Genomic DNA, 21,380 nt, shown 5'->3' on the forward strand with positions numbered 1-21,380 from the left:
GACATTTCATTCAATTCAATTCCACCTCACAGTGACCCCGTAAGACAGAGTCTAACTGCCCCTATGGGTCTCTGACACTGTAAATCTTTACAGGAGCAGTCAATTTCGTAGGCTTTACTAGCCTTAGGATTGATCGTTCCTCCATAGCCCCTCTTTCTCTTTCACAGGATCTGGCCCTCCCTCCCTGCTGCATCCCTCTTCCCTTGCCTTCTCTGTCTTGCTTTTATTGTCCTGAATGAAACACTTGCTCAATGTAAAGGGTGAGCTGTGCTGTTCCCTAGCCCGGGGCCTTGGCGCTGGACTACTGGTGAAGAGGCAGTGAAAGAGAGGAAGGGCCTCAAGGAAATGGCCTGGCACAATGGCCGCAGCAGTGGCCTCAAGCAGAGGCACCATTGAGAGGATGGCATGCGGCCTGGCAGCGTTTCCTTTCAGTGCATTGGGTGGCTGTGAGTCAGAACCAACTCAATTCACCTAACAACAACAAAGATAGATGGTGTTACCCTCTACCGGAATCAGAGACAATGGGTGCTAGAAGTGTCGCAGAAGCCATCTGACACTGGCTTGTGTTAGAACAGTGGTTCGCAACCTTCCTAATGCCTCGACCCTTTCATACATGTTGTGGTGACCCCCCCAACCATGAAATTATTTCCGTTGCTACTTCATCACTGTCATTTTGCTACTGTGATGCATCGTTCGACCCCCGAAGGGCTCACGACCCCGAGGTTGAGACCCGCTGGGTTAGGGGGACATGCCCGAGGTTGCACGGTCAGTGAAATGTAAAGCGGGGGCCTAGACCAAGGTCTCATAATTTCAAATCTACTTCTCCTTCCACCGTGTTCCCATGTCCAAAAAAACGTTGCTAGAAGCTAGAGAAGTGGCGCATGTGAAAGGCCTGGACTCACTCACCATTCGCACGACACTGAGGGGCCACTGCACCTAGAGCCTCCACGAAGGGTGGGCAGTGGGCAGGAATGGTGAGAAGATGACTGGGTGCGGCCCACTGGGCAGTCAAGGTCGATTGGGATGTGGGCCTTGTTACCACTGAGAAGCCCGAAATTACCTTTTGATCCCCTCTGCATCATTTCTACCACCCCCTATAACTCAACATCTGCTCCTAGTGACCCCACAGGACAGGGTAGAGCTGACCCTGTGGGTTTCTGAGACTGTAACTATTTACGGGAGAGGAGAAAGCCCCACCTTTCTCCCTTGGAGCTGCTGGTGGTTTCAAACTCCTGACCTTGCAGATTGCAGCCCAAAGTATAACCAGGATGCCCCCCAGGGCTGCTTTCATTTTTCCTAGGAAGAATCAAATACACCCATACAAGTAAGCTTTGCACTGCTCCATTTGCTGAAGCATCCTGATGGCTCTGGCCATTCCCTAATGGTTGTCCGCTGGCGCTGAGTGGCCCTGACTCCGGGGAGCCCATGCACAGTGGAAGGAATACTGCTCCACCTGCTCCCTCCATACCCCAAATGGGTTCTAGATCGGACCTTCATGATCCGTAGGCTTTCCCTTGACTGTTTTACATCAGGCCTTTCTTCCTAGTCCATCCCCATCAGGAAATTCTGCTAAAATCTGTATAGCACCCAAGCAACACCCAAACCTCCACTGACAGGCGGTGGCTCCCCGTGGGGTGCATTGGTCAGAATAGGACCCAGGTCTCCTGCATCGAAGTCCAGAATTCCAGTAGCGAATCACCACTGTCCTCATCTGCTCATTAGGAGAGCCCACACTCCTTGCTGCCTTCCGTCCCCCAAAGAGGAGGACAATTTTAAAAGGCACTGGGACCCATAAGACCTCCTAGCCACAAGGGGCTTTGAACAAGGTCCAGGGATGGTGATCTTCATGGAGATCTTTTAAGGAGTTGGCCATGGGTCAGCTGTTGGGTGGGCCACTGTGGATGGTCCAATAGGAAAGCCACAGCGTAGGGATAAGGTAAAGACGAGGGCTCAGAGCCAGAGAGAGCCAGAGAGACAGTGAGGAACCCACATGAGACAGAACACTGGCAGTAACTCTGAACTGGAGAAGCGTTGCACTTGCCAAAACCACATGACAGTCACCTAAAAATAGCTGCCTACATTACATATTGTGGGGACCTCCTCACCTGGGGCACGGTGCCTTTCCTAAGGGGCGGTACTCTCAGAGGAGGTGACACCAAAGGGACTCTGCAATGATGGTGCAGGGTCGCCTTGGAAATGTGTTATTGCTTTTCAGAAAACAGCTCATCACTGTTGTTCATTTTAACAGCGACAACCTTGTTCGGTAAGCCCAGCTTACATGGATCAGGACACCGAAAGGCAAAAGGCTCTGCTAATTTACCTTTGGAACCATCTACCATGCTCTGGATAGAGCTGTCATATTACTCAATTGCAGGGAGGTTTGGAATCACGGTACATGCTGTTCGGGCTCTCTCTCGCTGCCCCTGAGCCGATGCTGGCTCAAGGGCCCCCACAGGACAGGGAAGAGCTGGCCCTGGTGTTTCCAAGACTGTAGTTCTTTACGGGAGTAGAAAGCCTGGTCTTTCTCCCACAGAGCCACTTACAGTGTCGGACTGCTCTCCTTGGGCAGCCCCTGTGGAAGCACTGGGCCACCAGAACGCCGCCGGGTTTTATGATCACTGATTCTGCCGGACTTTCCGGTGTTTGGACTACATGACTGCAGTAGGCAGTATTTGAGAACATACCTCATTGTTTTTGTTGTTTATAAAAGTAAAAATGAAGAGAGAAAAGGCTTCTGTTCAGGCATCAATTATTTTGTACCTAATTATGGAATTCAATGTAGCAAGAGTTTACAAGATAACTTTGTTGCGAGTATCCCTGTAATCTAAAAATTCTTACATTTAACCCAGGGGTCCTCAAATTAGGGCCCACGGGACACATGCAGCCCACTGCAGACATTTATCCAGCCTGCCCGATGTTTTTGCCCTGTTTTTTTTTCTTTACTTCAAAATAAGATATGTGCAGTGTGCATAGGAATTTTTTCCTAATTTTTTTTAACTATAGTCCGGCCCTCCAATGGGTCTGAGGGGCAGTGAACTGGCCCCCTGTTTTAAAAGTTTGAGGACCCCTGATTTAAGCAATGTGCAACTACCTTGATCACACATGGCCCTGGGGGGAGAATTGATAGTAAATATTCCTAAGGCTTTAATACGTACAGTCCCGTAGGGGAGGAGGCCCATGGGGGTGGGAAGGGTGACACCGGCCCCGGTGACACCACTGATGTGGCCCTGGCTTTGTGTTATTTTTCAGCGTGCAGCATGTGAGGGCTGCCCCTGAGTGGGAACATGAAGCTTTGCCGAGTAGGGATGACTACAAGTCGTTCACTTCCTTCGGAAAGCATTAGTCACCTGCCTCACTCTTTCCTCCGCTCTCACCCCGAAGCACCTCACCTCGCCCCCTCTCAGGCTGCTATGAGAAGCAGCAAAACAGAAATGTTCCTTCAGCTGGTTTTTTATTCATCCTTTTCTTGGGCAAATATTTCCCTGAACACAGGGCTGGTCATGCTGGGGAAAGCCATGTTATTTATAGGAGGCCAAGCCCCAGCCTTCAGGGAGTTTGTACTTAACAAGTGGAGGTGAGCCCTGCAAACAAATGCTAAAAATGCATTAGGGAAGGGGAAATAAAAGTGGTCATTAAAGGAAGTACAAGGAGCCATGGGAGCAGGGAGAAAGGAGGGGGTCCACCTGGCTGAACGTAAGGAAGGGGCTTCATAAAAGATGTGCATCGGACCTGGGCCCGGAAGGGCTGGCCGGATTGGAGCAATAGGGGGGAACATAAATAAAAATATATGAAAACAAATGGAAACGAATATGTGGCAAATAAATATAATCTAGCTATTTCCACAAGAAATATTAATGTGTGAAAAGAAATACAAGAATAAGGGTCTCTACTAGCCTTGGGGCTCTAGTCCAGCCTGGATGCAAATTGAGGAGGGTAAATTTAAAGCAATGTAAGACGAAAGGGCTGTCCACATGTCTCATCCTTTCAGGTTGAACCTCCTCTTCTTTTCACCCAAAACGCCTGTCACAGAAACAAAAGACAGTCACAACCCGAGGTGGATAACAGCTAAGCATTCTGAAACAAAGGGCATTCCGGCGAGATGCTGCTGAAGTAACAGAGCAGATTTTAACTGGTGTACCCGAACAGTCAAACTTTCTGCCATCGAGTTGCTTCCGACCCATAGTGCCCCTATAGGTCACTGCCTCTGTGGGTTCCCAAGATTGTAAATTTTACAGGAGTGGAAAGTCTCATTTTTCTCCCAGAGAGAGCTGGTGGGTTCTCTTTTTTTTTTTTTTAACTGCTGATCTTGAAGTTAGCAGCCCTAAGCATAACCACTAAGCCACCAAGGCTCCATCCATAAACAAACAAAACAAACCCACTGCTTGTGCATTGATTCTGATTCATAGACCCCCTATTGGACAGGGTAGAACGGGCCCTGCAGGTTTTTGAGACTGGAAATGATGATGACGGCATCTGTACAAATGTGCTTGACACAATGGATGATTGTATGGATTGTGATGAGAAATTTAAGAGCCCCCAATAAAAGCATTAAGCTAAAATTTTTTTTAATCTTTATGGGTATAGGAAGCCTCATCTTTCTCCCCTAAGAAGGGCAAATAAAAAGGAAAGAGGTGCAGTTGTTCAAAGAGTTTTCAACTGGTAGACCAGGAATATGGTAGTTCTATTATTTAATGTAGAAAAGTTAGGGGGGAAACTAATTTAGGGTACAAGTTGGGAAAAAGGGGGTATTAAAATCCCATGATTAGATCCCTCACCAAGAAGACTCTGACTTCAAATGGCCCAGGATTGATTTGCTCTGGACACTGGAATTTTAATGTCCCCCAAACACTTCTAATCTTCAGCCAAAGTTGAGAATCATTTTCTTTGTGCTTTTTAAAAAATATTTTAGTAGGGGCTCATACAACTCTTATCACAATCCATACATGCATCAATTGTGTAAAGCACATTTGCACATTCATTGTCCTCATCATTCTTAAAATATTTGCTCTCCACCTAAACCCCTGGTACCAGCTCCTCATTTTCCCCTCCCTCCCCATTCCCCTCTCCATCCTGAACCCTTGATAATTTATGAATTATTATTTTGTCATATCTTGCCCTGTCCAATATCCTTCACCCACTTTTCTGTTGTCCATCCCCCTGGGAGGAGTTCACATACAGATCCTTGTAATCTGTTCCCCCTTTCCAACCCACCCTCCCTCTACCCTCCCAGTATCGCCACTCACACCTGTATTCCCTGTGTTTCCAGTTCCTATCTGTACCAGTGTACATCCTCTGGTCTAGCCAGATTTGTAAGGTAGAATTGGGATCATGGTAGTGAGGGAGCATTTAGGAACTAGAGGAAAGTGGTATTTTTCATCGTTGCTACATCGCACCCTGACTGGCTCATCTCCTCCCTGATACCCTTCTGTAAGGGAATGTCCAGTGGCCTACAAATGGGCTTTGGGTCTCCACTCTGCCTCCCCCCCTCATTCACTATGGTAAGATTTTTTGTTCTGATGATGCCTGATACCTGATCCAGAGGGACTTCCATTAAGAAATTTAGACCTGACAGCCTTAAGAGAGAGCAAGGTAGGAGGTACAGGGATTTGAAGTCTTAGGGTGAGCTGAGATTGCTGGGAGAAAGTCAAAGGAGGAAGGGAGAGAAAGGAAGGGAGGAGAGGGGAGGAGAGGAAAGAAGGAGTAGAAAAGTGGGAAGAGAATATTGGGAAAATAGCCTAGTCCAAAAAAACAGGAACATCGCATGCCTGTCGGTTTGGCAAGTTGTGGAGGCTTGTGTGTTGCTGTGATTCAGGAAGCTGTGCCACTGATCTCTCAAATATTGGCAAGGTGATCCACGGTATGCAGGTTTCATAGGGCTTCCAGACTAGGAAGAAAGGCTGCTTCTGAAAATTACCCAGTGAAAACCCGAAAATATTCATCAGAAAAGTGCTGGAAGATGAGGGGCTCAATTAGAATTCCCTCAAACTGTCTTCACAATGAGCACCGCAAATACACACCAACCATCATGAGGATGGTCCAGGACTGAACAACATTTTACCCTGTTGGACATCCTACCACCACACGGTGGAAGCAACTCAACAACAACTAGCAGAGGGGAAGGGGGCAGCAAAGGAAGCCAAGAATGATAACGTGGTCGACAATGGGGGATGTGCAAGAACCCCGGGGTTGCTGACGGAGAAAGAAGCCTTAAGTCTGAAGGCTGTGTTATAGGGAGAGATTGGACACGACTTCTCAGTGACACGAAGGGGCTGCCATCCTCACCACTCTCACCGCATTCAATACCCTGGGCAAACGACTGGTGTAACATGCCAGCTCTACCATGCTCTCCTACCTCTTATTCTGCGGGGCTCCACAGAGAGGGTGGGGGTGGTGGTGTTAACACCTTAGGAATTGTATGTCTAAAGCACACAACCACCTACTTATCTTCATGTCTGTTAACCCACAGGCTTACACTTTTACCCTACTGATAAGATGCATACAACACATATTTTACAATAACTATTTGACGCTACTGCATTTAAGATCACGAAAGACTATTAAAAGGTCATGCTTGCCTACTATGCGCTGCCAACCCAGGCTGACTCACATAGATTTGCCTACCAGACAGAGGGACATAAAATATTGCTCTCTGAACTGAGTTTAGCCTCACTGGCCTCTTCAAAGAGGGAAACATCAGATTAACCACAACGTTGAAGGCTATTGAGTACACTGCCCAATTTCCAAAAGTCATGATGTTGCTTGGCTGGTCAGACAGCTGAGAACTGCTTACAGCAGCTATAGTGGACAGTTTCAGAGGGCTAGGCATTGCGGTAATTAGTTAGCTGCTATTGAGTAGGCTCCAGACTCCTGGTAAGCCCACTCACAACGAAACACAACGAATGGCCCTGCCTCATCCCTGTGATCGGTTATATCAATCCATTGTGAGCCACAGGGTTTTCACTGGCTAATTTTTGGAAACAGATCACCAGGCCTTTCTTAATATTGTCTGTCTTAGTCATTAAGCTCCACTTAAACCAAGTGAGCACCATAGCAGTAAGCAAGCCTCCATGAGCAGAGAGGTGGTGGCTGTACCGGAGGCACAATGACTGGGGAATAAGCCCCGGTCTCCCATAGAGAAGATGAGACTTGTACCACTGAACCACCTGGCTCACTATGCACCCTGGTCCAAAATCCCAGAGCCACTGGCATGGAGTTGGCTCTGACCCATAAACCTAAAGGACAGGGTAGAACTGGCCCCGTGGGTTTCTGAGGCTGACATATTTACCGGAGTACAAAGCCTCATCTTTCTCCCACAGAACAGTTTATGGGTTCGAATTGCTGACCTTGGGTTTAGCTGCCCAAAGTTTAATTCACTATGACCCCAGAGCTCCTGTAGCCCAGTGAAGTCACCCAAAGCAGCCACCTGTTTTTAAAAAGTAACTAGTGTTCCCTGTACTTGAAAAACTGACATTTTCTGTCCTAATAGTTCTTAGTATATAGTACATAATATATATGTGCATGCATATACACACCCACACATATACATACTTACCTCCATGGAGTCGATTCTGACTGATAGCAAGCCTGCAGGACAGTAAGTCAGTTTTGACTTACAGTGAACCTATGTGGTACATAGTAGCATCATGAGCTATTGTTGTGTTAGGTGCTGCCAAGTTCGTTCCGACTCATAGTGACCTCACGCACAACAGAATAAAATGCTGCCCGGTCTTGTACTGTCATCACAGTCAATGGTGTCTGAGCCCATTGTTACAGCCTCTGCGGCAATCCATCTCCTTAAAGGTCTTCTTCATTGCCCCTGCCCTTTGACTTTACTAGAAGCACTGGTGGCTTATTGGTTAGGCATTGAACTGTGATCTACAAGGTCAGGAGTTTGAGGCTGTTGGCCACTCCATAGGAGAAAGACAAGAGTTATCATCTTCAAAACTCACAGGAGGCAGTTCTACCCTGTCCTACAGGGTCTCCGTGAGTCAGAATTGACTCTCTGGCAGTGATTTGGTTTTTTGAATCTACTTGACCATGTATGATGTCTTTTCCCAGGAAACAGTCTTTCCTGATAACATGTCCAAATCAGGTGATACAAAGTTTTTCTGTTTCCAAGATAAACGTGTTTATTTCTTTGTGTGTGTGTGTGTGTGTGTGTGTGTGTGTGTGTGTGTGTTTATTTCTTAAACTAAAGTGTGAATAAAATATTAGGGGATAAAACTAAATTCCTGGCTAAGTCAGTCATTAGAACTCACATGGTTCAGTGATACCCAGAAAATGTCTGTGGGAGACAAACCCCGTTGAAAGATACAGTAGTCATTCAGGTTATTCACCAGATATTTTCATTTTTCCCTTGCCTCTCTCCTCTTCCAGTCTAGATGGTATGGTTTTACTTCCCAACCTCCTATTGCTTAGGAGGAACTATTGACAAGTTCTGGACATTCCACTGCCATAGAACCTGTGGTCGCTTTTCCCTTTGGTAGAATGACTGACAAATTCAAGGCAGTGGCTGCCCTGTCAGACTGAGGACTACCAGAGCAGATGGCCCTGGAGGCCCAAGGAACCTAGTGGGGCATCAATCTATGTTACAGAAATCACTCCAATTCAAATGTTGTTCCTAGTCTATCCGAATTGATACACGAGATCTGCAGCCTCAGAGAAACAAGGTGAAGTCTCTCCCTCTACCATCACTCAGTGGGGATAGACACTTTTGAGCCCTGATTCAAGCGTTTCTATGTGCCCATCACTGTTCCATGTCATTAACTCTTAACCACCTTAGAAGGTATGTACCGTTAGCATTCCCACTTAACACAAGGAAGAGGGAAACCGAAACTAAACTCATTGAGTTGTCCGTGTTCATAGTAACCCTGCAGGCAGGGTGGAAGTATGGGTGTCAAGATTGTAACGCCACAGGCGTAGAAAGCCTCATCTTTCTCCTACAGAGGGGCTGGTGATTCAAACTGCAGGCCTTTAAGCTAGCTGCCCAAAGCATAACCACTATGTCACCGGTGCTGGAAATCATCCTCGCTTACATACTTAATAACTAGGTTCCTTGCCTTTATACTCCTGTAAATCATTACAATATCAGGTCAACACGAGTCAGCATAGACTCAATGGCGGCAAGTTTGGTTTGGTTGATATTTTTGGTGTAATTGTTGCACATATGGTCACTATGAGTCAGACAATTCTCTGGTACCAAACCACAACAGAACCAGGATTTCAACCATGATGGCCTGGTTCCAGATTCTGTACCCGTAACCAACTATGAAGTGTAGTTGATAGATTATAACATTCCATTTTTAACGTGATATCAGACCTTGGCGTGACCTGGTGCACTTGGTTTCCAGGAAGCTGCCTTTTTAGGTTTCACTTGGGCATAATGACTCCTTTCTTAGAATTTTCTTTGCTTCTATTCTCTTCCATAAACGACTTATATTTTCTGCTCGCAAAAGCTATAATTGAGCCGCACTGTCTATCTGTGCCTTCTTACCTACCACCTTCCAAAAAACCACTCATTCAGCTGGTCATCTTTCTACCTTGAAGCATCTGGTGGCTTCAAATTGCTAATGTCTTGGGTAGTAGCCCATCATGTACCCCACTCCACCATGGCTCCGACTTGCCCCTCTAACCACGGCCAAATTCATGGACCATCAGTTAGATCCCGGGCCCTTCTTACCCCAACAGATTTGGAGATGGAATCCAAGCTGCACCCGGGTCTTAGGTACCAACACAGCAGCAACAATAAAATTCCACTTCTCTAGCTGAAAAGCAGCAAATAGATGCCATCTTAGTAGGTCCCATGTCCCAGCCGGTCATATATCGGGGGAAGAAATAACTCATATTCATAACACAGTCTCTTTTGGCTAATGTTATATTTGATGTTCTCACATATTCTTTTCCCAACATTAAATCCTAATGGATTAGGCAAATCAGCCAAACACAGCCTGTGAGTCAGAATGTTTTATCCAATTAAATTGATTTACCCAGGAAAGACTCACTTGTGTTGCTTTGTGGGAACACTTCAGCTGTTGACAAACATCACTGCTGAGGGCTCTGGAATCCAGCAATGCAAGAGAGAAAATGCTTGTTTCCCCCCTGCTAACCTCATTGTTGTGACTTGTCGTTTTATGCAGGATCCTTTGGGCCTACCTCAAGACTGGAATGTGGGTGTATCCTGTGCTTGCCAAATTAAGCCCAGCGGGTATACTAGCCCTCTTCTTTCTCAGCAACATCCTTAACATCACTATTTACCTACTTGGAAAGAAGCTCAACCACAGGAAATGGGGTCAGTTATTTATCTTTATGCACACAATTATATCTCTCTTAACCTACTCTGCACTCTACTGGAATCTAAAATCAGTCCAACGTAGAAGGCAGTGATGTTTGATATCTTTGTCCGAAGAATTCTGATAGGTCGTGCCAAAACAGATAAAGAGAATTTGCACTTTCTTAAAGAATCCCATCAAATTAACACCACCACCACCACCACCACCTCTCCACCAACCCCAAAAAACACCTCATATAACTTTAAGGCCAGAAACAATCTTGTGTAGAGAGCTCAGGACCAAGGTGGCACTCTCCAATCCTGAAAGCATGGGCTCAAAGTCTCTCTTCCTTAAGTGGGGACACCAGCTGTTCAAATGGCAAGCTTTTCCCAAAGCAGGAGGAAAATTCATCCAACCGATCCAGACACAGGGGACAGGCACTCCCAGATGAGTTTCACCTGCCACCGTTAGTTAGGTGGGTAAAGCACTGGCCAGCCAAAATCACATTTAATGTGAACATTGGAATTCCAATTTAAACAGGAGCTTGGGAAATGAGTGTACACCAGTAAGCAAAAGTTCCTCGTTATATAGGTGAGTGATACCATTCTATTTGTTGAAAAGAAAATAATAATAATCTTAGTCGATGTGTTAGACAGGGTTCTCTAGAGAAACAAGACCAGGATGTTTATGATTTTATATAGATAGATAATAGAACATGAGAAATAAACAGCTATTTAGTCTATGGAACAGTACATATCGCTCAGTGCAACTAACTTCCATGAGACAGCTAATACACTGGCAGTCCTTCAAGTCACAAGGGCCGCCGGGTGCAAGTCAAGGAAGCAGACAGCTGAGTCCTCTGTAGAACAATTCAGGCAATCCAGCCACAGGCAGCAAAAAGCAAGGCAGGTCACCACCAGCCAGCCAGTTGACAGGGTCCGACAGCCCCCAGCTCAAGAGATGTATACACAAGTAGCGTGGTGAAGCAGGTCTTGAAGAAACCTCAAACTACAATGATACAGTCCACTGGTTGGTTGTCCCACAGGTAGAGTAGCTCGCAAGTTAAGGCAGAGAACCAGCTAAGGCAGCAGCACATTGGTCTGATCATCAAAGGCAAGAGACAAGAAAGGTGAGGCTAACAAACCATTTATCTCTTCTCACCTCAATGAATTCCCTCATGTGTTCATTGGCCAGGTTGACACAGTTGACTTTAAAATTGGGGAGATTTTCTCCTAAATCCCACCCTTAAAAGTATTTTTTGTGTGTGGAAAATGTAATTACTAAAAAGTCAGATTTCAAAATACCCATGATGTTTCCCTACCCACAAGGAAGTGTGGGAAGTCTACAATGATCCTGTGTATAAGAGAAGTCAAGGATTCACCCACTGACCCCTCCCCCCCCCCTGTCACATGCCCACATACTAGACTGGTCTATCAAAACCAAAATGGTAGAAATGGCAACTTCCACCCTATTTATGACCTGGTGTGAAAACATCAGCCCTTGACATCTATTTTTTTAAATTACAGTTGCAGAAGTTTCTGTATAAGTGTGTGCATTTCTGAGCAAGGCTGTGTCCATAGAGAAGGAATCATGGAACTAAGATCTCACATTTTCTACTCTTGAAGAGTGCACCTGGTTAAGAAAATCTTGAAGATAATATTCTTGTGGAAAACTAACCTTTGAAAAAAAGATATTAAAAATGTTCCCAAATCAGTATCCCAAACCACAGGAAATTATCCAGGAAAATGTACTGACATTTTACAGTTAGAAACTATTTCAACATTAGTGGTTCCTCCTTGAAGTTCTGAGTAAAAGATGTCAGATGCCTTCCCCAAAACTATATTTTTTAAAAAGTAGACAAAAATTCATTTGAATTTTTCAGCTATAAGAAGTACAGAAAAAACCCTGATTGCTCATAATAAAGAATCATAATTTTATAATTAATTGAACTGAGTCAATAACAGTTCACTTCTAGATTGTCATTCTTATTGAGTTCAATAATCATTTCTACATTGTTACTCTACATTGAATTCCAAACATCTGTTAAGTTTTTGAAAAGTCACTATATTTATTATGCTTGAAATCACTATTTTCAACACAAAGCTGTTTTTAATAAGCCCGTGTTAAGTGTACCCACTCCTCACTCCTCCCCATGGGTATATGAGAATCAATGTGAAAACAGAATGTGACCACAAAATGAAGGATGACTACATCATTCCACAACTGCCAAATAATATTATTACATAACTTCCAAATTATATTCTTGCATAACCATAAACCCACTAATAAATTTGGCCCGGCCACATGGCCACATAAATTTAACCATAACAGCATTATTCTCACTCTTACCTCACACCTTAGCATCCAGAGATATGTCTTTATGTAGTTAATATCCCAAATCAATTACAGATGTTAGGAATATAAAATGCCAGATAACAAGATAGCCTGTAAGTGAGGGAATAAAAAGCAAGCCAAACTCACTGCCATCAAATCTCTTCCAATTCACAGACACCCTCTAGGACAGGCTAGAACTGCCCCTGTGGGTTTCCAAGACTGTAACTCTATAAGCTGAGAAAGCGTCCTCTTTCTCCCAAGGTGAAGAATTGGTGCACCGTATTTGGTTTTTCACTACATAGGTCCCAGTGAGTAAATAGGCTGGCATCGACACTTGGATCTTCACTTACATTGTGCATGCTTGAATGTTCATGAATGACAATTCAAGACTGTTTCTTTCCCCTCTCTCTCCAGTAGTGTTTTTAAAATAGAATTCATATAAAGTCCTATAGCAACAGAATAGGGTCATCCATGCCTCAGCTACTGAACAGGTCTTCATTAACAGATAATTGAATAAGAATGTAAACTAACCGTAGCGCCCTTAGGCGGGAATAGAATCCCTCAGTGGTACAAATGGGTAAAAGTGTGCTCGGCCACGAACTGCAAGTGTGGCTGCTCCAGTCCTGAGAGGCTTCTTGGAAGTAAGGCCTGGCAATCTGCTTCCGGAAAACCCTATGGAGTAAATGTCTACTAGAATGCTCAGGGGCTGGCCAAAAGTCTGACTCAACTCTACAACAACTATGTTTATTTGGATTTTGTTAAAGGTCTCAACCGTGGTGAATCTTTCTCATCTACTACTAGACAGAGGGACCTATGTGAACATATTGTACCATACCCCATTCTGCTTAAAACTCTTTAACTTCGATTTTACAGGTGGAAGTCCAAGTCCAAGTCCAAGTCCAAGTCATACAATTCTGTGATGTCTCAGAGCATCTTTTCCCTACATATTTATATTGTTCCTCATCTCCATCACATCCCCAGTCATTGCCTAGACCACACACACTCATCCATTTCAGCTCAGATGAGATGCACCTCTTTTCCAAGAAGTTTTGCTGGCCTGTAGAGGTTCGAGAAGATAATGCCTCTCAGTTCTTCACAGCTCCCAGTAGACATTCTAAGCATCGTACCCACCACTTCACTCTCTTGTTCTATCATCCCTGCTTTAGGGATTTGGAATTACACTAAACCCCGTGTTTCTTGAAGGTGAAGACTATATCTTGCCCGTTTCTGATCCCCTCCCCCATTTCTATTAGTTTATTCATTAGATCAATCAATGAAGACAAGGGCTCTTTTCCCTAGGTCTTAGTTGGGACAAAGGTATTGTAGAGATAACCAACAAAGAATGCCTCTGATGATTACATATTAGAGATTTAGACAGGGTGTTTAGAGACTATAGACAGTTATGTTGTGGTATACTTCTCTTTTTTTTTTTACCTTTCAGAATAACTTTATTTTTTAAACCATTTTTTTGGGGGGGCTCATACAATTCTTATCACAATCCATACATACATCCATTGTGTCAAGAACATATGTACATTTGTTGCCATCATCATTATCAAAACATTTGCCTTCTATTTGAGCCTTTAATATCTGCTGCTTATTTCCCCCCTCCCTCCCTACTCCTCCCTACCTCATAAACCCTTCATCATTCATAAATTATTATTTTGTCATATGTTACACTGTCTGACGTCTTCTCCGCCTTCTTCTCTGCTGCCCATCCCCCAGGGAGGAGGCTATACCTAGATTTTTGTAATCAGTTACCCCTTTCTACCCAACATTCTCTCTACCCTCCAGACATCACCACTCTCACCGCTGGTCCTGAAGGAGTCATCTGTCCTGGATTCCCTGTGTTTCCAGTTGCTATCTGTACCTATGTACATCCTCTGGTCTAGTCAGATTTGTAAGGTAGAGTTGGGATCATGATAGTGGGGGTGGGGGTGGAGGAAGCCTTTAAGAACTAGAGGAATGTTATATGTTTCACTGTTGCTACCCTACACCCTGACTGGCTCATATCTCCCCACAACCCTTCAGTAAGGCGTGTCCAGTTGGCTACCAATGGGCTTTGAGTCTCCACTCTGCACTCACCCACATTTAAATGATATGATTTTTTGTTCCTTGACGCTTGATACCTGATCCCTTCAACAGCTCGTGATCACACAGGCTGGTGTGTTTCTTCCATGTGGGCGTTGTTGCTTCTGAGCTAGATGGCCACTTGTTTATCTTTGAACCTTTAAGACCCAAGATGCTATATCTTTTGATAGCTGGGCACCATCAGCTTTCTTCACCACATTTGTTTATGCACGTGTTTGTCTTCATTGATCATATCAGGGAGGTGGACACCCATTGATATGATTTTTAGTTCTTTCATGTCTGATAACTGGCCCCTTCTGCACCTTGTGGTCAGACAGGCTGGTATGCTTCTTCCATGTGGGCTTTGATGCTTCTCAGGTAGATGGCCACTTTTTTTATCTTCAAGTCTTTAAGACCCCAGATGCTATATCTTTTGATAGCCGGGCACCATTCACTTTCTTCATGTGGTATACTTCTCAATGAACTGTTTGAAGGCAGTACCAACCAGGAGGAAGGACATTATCATGAGGATCAAGAAAATTGGCGTGTGTTCTTCACCTGGCTACAAAACAGCCATGTAACCTACAGCAATATACATCAAGACCTGGCCTCAATGCCCGTAGTGAGAAGATGGCCTCTAAGTATGAGGGCCGCATGTCCCAGTTCCAGGACAGTATTATATTTATTCCTGGTGGGAGCCTTGGTGAAGTTGTCTGTAAGTGCTGAATTGCTAACCAAAGGCATTGGTTCAAACTCACCAGCGATCTGCTCCCATAGACTGTTATCCTCAGAAACCCTTTATAGGGTCGCTATGATTGGGAACAGGCTTGATAGCTGTGGGTCGGGTTGGGTTTGATCCTAGTGTCCATATCATTTACCGTTGTCTCAGCTAGGACACTGGTGATTCATTGGTAAAATTCTTACCTTCCACATGGGACAATTAGGATCCTTTCCTGGCCAATGCACCTCAAGCACAGCCACCACCCATCTGTCAATAGATGCTTATGTGTTGCTATGAAATGGATTTTGTTTAAGCAGAACCTCCAGACTAAGACAGACTGGGAAAAGAGGTAGAGTGATTTACTTCTAAAAAATCAGCCAATAAGAGCCTTGTGACTTAAAACAGTTTCATTTACAAGTGATCAGAAGGGTGACATGGGTCCAAACAGAGTTTTGCCCTGTGGTGTATGAGGTCAGCATGCACCAGAGGCTGACATGACAGCAGCTACAATAGACTTGAACACCATACTATCTGTTCTACTACCTCTAAGCCCCTCTCTAGACCTTTTGTTTTAGATCAAGGATCGGCAAACTTTGGAGAGGGAAGAGCCAATCCCGTCCCTCACAGCAATTTAAAAATGAATTGAGAGCCATAAATATGTGTTTACAAACCAATGAAACCCTATGGCCCAAGAGCTGCATTATCTGAATAATATCCTTTAAATGAAGCCATAATCGTTTCATTTTCATTTTCAACTTTCCTTCAGAACCACACATACACATCAAAAGAGCCACATGTGACCCAAGAGCTGCAGTTTGCTCTAAGGAAACATATAGTCACCTAGTCTGTCCAAATCCAGGGGTAACCCTGGCTGGTACTATCGCTGGATGTCTGTTCAGTTTCTGCCTCCTAGCATGTGATCAGCGCGTGAAAATGAGGACAACAAGAAGAAGGAGAAAGGATAACCTTGGAGAATGTGTGATGAGCTCCTGCCCAGAGCACATAGATAGTAAGAAACTGGCCTTGTCCACACAGGAGCATAGTCACGACTCTCAGGTAGGACCTGCAGACCCTCATGGAGATGCTGGGGCTCAAGGAGGCAGTAAGAGATGCAGAAGGTTACAGTGGCTGCACTGTCACGACCTCACTCTCTGTCTTCTCCTAGCTTTTCCATGTCACAGCCTCTCTTCAGCCGCTGAGGCACAGTGGGATGAGCCACTCACCAATAAAGATTCCGTGTCTATCTTTTTGGAGGACTCATTTGTAATATGAATCCAAACAACGAATAGAAGCAGACATGCGGATGCAGTCTGGCGAAGTATTGCTACCTTGTCCATGGTGTCTGAGCCTCTGGGTACCTCAGTCCTAAGCCAATTTTCTTCTTCTCCAACTGGGAGCAAGGGGCTATGAGAACATCTTACCAGAGGCCCCCTTCTTGACACTGACGTGTAGAATTTTCTTTTCTTTTTCTCTTTCTTCATGATAGGCACTCAGAGGCTGACACCAGGACACAAATCCCTCAGGAAGAGAAACCTAGCGCACAAGAGCTATCTGGCACAGAAAGGGGCTAGCCTTCACCAGACAAAGTGGCAGGGCCTCTGATACGGAGGTGTGGCTGGGGCGGCATCATCTCAGCTATGCCAGCGACTCTCATGCTAGAGTGACATGCGCAGGCTGTTATTTGTCTGGACCCTTGATTAGAAGTCCTTTTCTTCCCAAGGAACGCTGATGAATTGAACATTGCCGTCTGAACCAGTGACCTTGGGATGGCCTCTGTGTCAGAATGGCATCAAGATTCTCATTTAATACTATTTTGCGTAAGCCAGATGTTGTTCCTTTTTTAAAGATCTAGTGAAAGCAGCTCAGCAGTTATCTAGTCTACACTCTTGATTGTAACCATGGAGAGGTTTGTCTCACATATTATCCCTGATAATTTAATAACCGAAGAATCATCTCGTGAGGTGACGTGTTCTTCTGAAGCTCACTCCCATCTGACAGAGGCAGCCTCAAATCAATAGCCCCAGTGGATCTCCTTTGGGCCTCTCTTGATGTGTTCATTTCCCAAGGCTACCTCAGCAAACCACAGCAGACTGGATGGCTTCAAATGATACAATTGCCTGACAGCTCTGGAGTCTGGAGATCTGAATTAAGGGTGTCCCTGGCAGGGCCACGTCTCACCAATGTCTTTGGGGGAAGACCTTCCTTTGTCTCTTCCATTGTCTGGCAGCTCCCACTTTGCTTAGCCTGTCGACACATCTTGACACCATCATCCTCTTTCTCATTGGCCATGTCTCTATCCTCTTCCATGCGACCGCTGCTTAATATTGAATGGATTCGGACCCATGCAACCCCAGCATGACTTCATGCTGACTGATAGCGTCCTCAAGGACCATTTCACATTTCCAGGTGACAGAGGATAGGATGGCAGCATATCTTCTGAGGGGACACAAGTCAGTCCATCACCCGTGCTCTAACTTCATATTTCCTAAACTCAGAGTCCACTCTGTAGTCTGGCTCATCCCTCTTGCTTGCAGGGGTTCCCCAGCCTGCCTTCTATCTTCTTCCTACTATTTCTTCACGGTGGCTTTGTCTCTTGGATACTCAAAGCTCATTCCTCTCCCCAATTACATGCCTTCTCTATCTTTTTCCAGCAAATCCAGGGAAACTAGGCTCCTGTTCTCCAAATATTCATTTCAATGTGTAGTTTTTCTGATTATAGGTACATGGTTAGAAACTTCGGTGAATAGTATGTTTTTATGTATTTGGGTCTTATTAGTTGAAATAATAATGTATAATTACTTATGGTGCCCATAGGTATGTACATTAAGAGCATAGTTTCTTTGCTACACCAGTAGAAACCATTTGGCTTCTGCCTGAGACAAGGAGTCAAGGCTTGACAGAAAAATAGCTCTACCCCATGATGTTGCCAGAAGAGAAAGAAAGGCCTGAAACCCCAACAGCCAATTAAGAGGGTTTCCCCTGGGAAAGTAATCCCGTCAATCAATAAAAGATCTATGTATTTTTTAAACATTATTTTCCCAAACAGAATTTGAAATCCACTTTATGCATTTTTGTTGAAGCAAGATATACAATCTACTACTAAATCAGCAGTTCTCTTAGCCAGCTATAATAAATGGTGGCAGCTCAAAGAAGCCTAGACACTAATTACCTCCCTGAGAAGTCAAGTTTATGGGTAATTTCCTCCGCTAGAGTGCAAAGGAAGGCGTGATTTCTGAGGTACTCATATCCTATAAGGCTCTATCAGATGAAACGACTATTGGAGTTTCACAGAAATGTTTGCGGAACATCCCTCTTGTAATGGCTTGCCATGTATGTCGAAGTATCGATCAGGTTTCTTAGGAGACAGACATATGACTGATAGATAAGAGACAGATAAGAGCAGAAAAAACACAAAAGATTGATTGATGTTAAAGACTTGGCTAATGAGATCATGGGAGGTGGGAAGTCCAAAGATAGGGCAGAATGCAAACTGGGGACAGAGGAGGAAAGATTTTTCTGTTAGCCTTGAGGGGAATGCCACCTTCTCCAGGACGCGTTCAGTTTTGCTCCTAGGTTATCAAGTGACAGCACGATGCTGCCACATTCTCCAGGGGAATCTCCTTGAGTTAACCAACTTATTGGGAATGTTATTCATATCAACAAAGTCCCAGCTGAGAACCACAGCCTAACCAAAGCGGCACATCAAATGAACCATCAGAGGGAGTTTGCTAGTGTTCTGCCTAGCTATTTGGTTTGGGATATGGGAGACACGGACGGGCCTAGGGAAGGAGCCATCCATTCTCCTCTCCCAACACAACTGTCCATCTCTTCCCACCCCCCACTCCTGGCTGCTTCTCTCTAAGCCTTCCTGTTCTGCATGTCTTGAGTTGCGACCAAACCAAAAACCCAACTCACTACCATCCAGTTGATTCTAACTAAAAGCGATGCTATAGGACAGAGTAGAACTGCTCATCCAGATTTCCGAGGCCATGAATCTTCATGGGTACAGAAAGCCTTCCAACATGAAACCCACCGTGCCATGAAAGCCCCTCCTTAAATGGAGAGGGGAATCTCAAACACTGGCACCTGGGTTTGAAAAAATTCTGCTATGATTACAGTTTGGCGTGAGAGGATGGAGATTGGTAAATAGCTTGGGTAAAGGAAGTCCTGGGACCCCTCAGAGTGACTACAGGGGGGACATATTTGGGAAGCTCTTGAACATGAGGGGATTAACTTGCCATTTCATAACAAATGTTGACCCAGAGTAAGTACTACAGAAAAGAGAAGGTAGCATGTTTCTACGTACTTAATCTATGAGAAGGCATCGTTGAGGAGGAGAGAATTCACATAAAAAAATAAAGAATTGGTAGAAGCACAACGGAGCATAAAAGCGCCGGCTAATGCTTCCGTGGGGTGACTGGGTTAGTCTGGCGAGAGGAGGAGTGGAAGAAGGGAGGTGACTCGCGAATGGCCGTGGAAGCTCTGCCTTCATAGGAAGAGCTGTCCTAGCAATTCAGCGTCGGGTGGGGACTGGGCACCCACAGGAGCTCAAGCCACTGTTCTCTAGAACCTCAGCAAGGGGGCGTTGCAGCAAAGTGAAATTAGCCAAAGATACTCCACGTTCACTGTTAAGGACAAAACTGAGGAGAAAGGCAGTGTGGATTTAGGAGCGCACGGTGGTTGCGATCACAGGAGAATAAGAGGAGCGGAGTGCCCGCTTCCCGGGATGGATGAGAGGAAGTCAAGGTGAGAGAAAGTTTTCAATGCAGGACACGCGCATTTGGCAACAGACAGGAATAATACTGAGTTAATGAAGATTCAGATATTTCAAAGCTTCTGCAAAGATATATGATCGTTAAATATAGAGGTATCAACTTGTTGGCTGAATCTAATGGCATAATTTCCGCAAATAAAGCCTCTATAAAGAACTTACTAAAAACTAATCATTAAGTTAGTACCTTTCCATCCTGGCTGGTAAAACGGGGCTTTGAACAAGTTCGAACTCGCCCGGCCGAGGCAGTAAAATCAGTGCAGACTCACGTCGGTTACATGTGGGTGTACTGGCACGCTAACCAGAATGGCTAAAACCTGGGGCTGAGTACCTGCAATGGAAGGCTTGGACGAGGTATAGCGAACCTGCTTCAAGAGATTCCTGATAGGAACCAGATGCTGATGCGATTGGATTGTTTCCAGGACTGTTGAGAGTGGCACCCATTCAAAGCTAGTCGCCCGCCACCATTTTGGAATGGGCAGCGACATGTGACTCTGTCTCTCGTGGGATTTAGTTGCAGTGCCAGCAGGGACATGCTGCCCTTATTTTCAGAGAGAGAACTTATGTGTCTAGCGGTTAGTTGACTGTAATTTTTCCCGATTCAGGTATCATCCCAGTACACCCACATTTTACAACTTCAATGCCACTTCATTGTCCAGGACTGAGCCAGCCTGGAGTTGTGCTGGTGAATCGACGTGGAGAGGGGCCCTGAGGGGACCCCTAATTAGGATCTGCTATATTGACTCCGTTTTGAGGGGCTCTGTTTAGCTCCGTCTACAAATTACCAAAGTCCATCCGTGGACTGTGTACAACCTGCTCACAGTCAGCTAAAGGACCTCACATTCCATGCGCAGAGCCCCATGCACACAGAGGCCTTGTCTGTGAACTGAGCAGAGCTTCCTGCTTTTGGGGAAGTGGGGCCCCTTTTACACAAATAATGCACAGCTGTTCTGCTTTTAACCCGACGGAGCCTTCCTCCCACAAGCTTTTTGCTGAAGCACACTATGGTGATTTTTTAACATGTGGCTGTCAAATAAAATTAGCATGATGCACTTATGAAAATGCCTTGAGAGATGTGGTTGGCCCCAGAGTGTATAACACACATATAGTTTGCATAGAATATAGTCATCATTCTTAAAGCACTCAAACCCGTTGCTGTAGCATCAACTCTGATTTCATGACGACCTATGTGTATCAGAGCAGAATTGTGCTCCAT

At 45.0% G+C, this 21,380-nt stretch overlaps 1 protein-coding gene across 1 annotated transcript in view; it reads left to right on the top strand.

The window, feature by feature from the left end:
• Positions 1-20,829, top strand: part of ADTRP (androgen dependent TFPI regulating protein) — a 102,207-nt gene extending 81,378 nt beyond the window's left edge. The window contains exons 5-7 of the mRNA XM_075543147.1: positions 10,137-10,288; positions 16,307-16,449; positions 20,770-20,829. Coding sequence (XP_075399262.1) covers positions 10,137-10,288; positions 16,307-16,449; positions 20,770-20,829 — 355 coding nt within the window. The remainder of the gene's footprint in view (positions 1-10,136; positions 10,289-16,306; positions 16,450-20,769) is intronic.
• Positions 20,830-21,380: the final 551 nt, after the last annotated feature.

This window comes from Tenrec ecaudatus, chromosome 1 (assembly GCF_050624435.1).
Source record: "Tenrec ecaudatus isolate mTenEca1 chromosome 1, mTenEca1.hap1, whole genome shotgun sequence".
Lineage (NCBI taxonomy): Eukaryota > Metazoa > Chordata > Mammalia > Afrosoricida > Tenrecidae > Tenrec > Tenrec ecaudatus.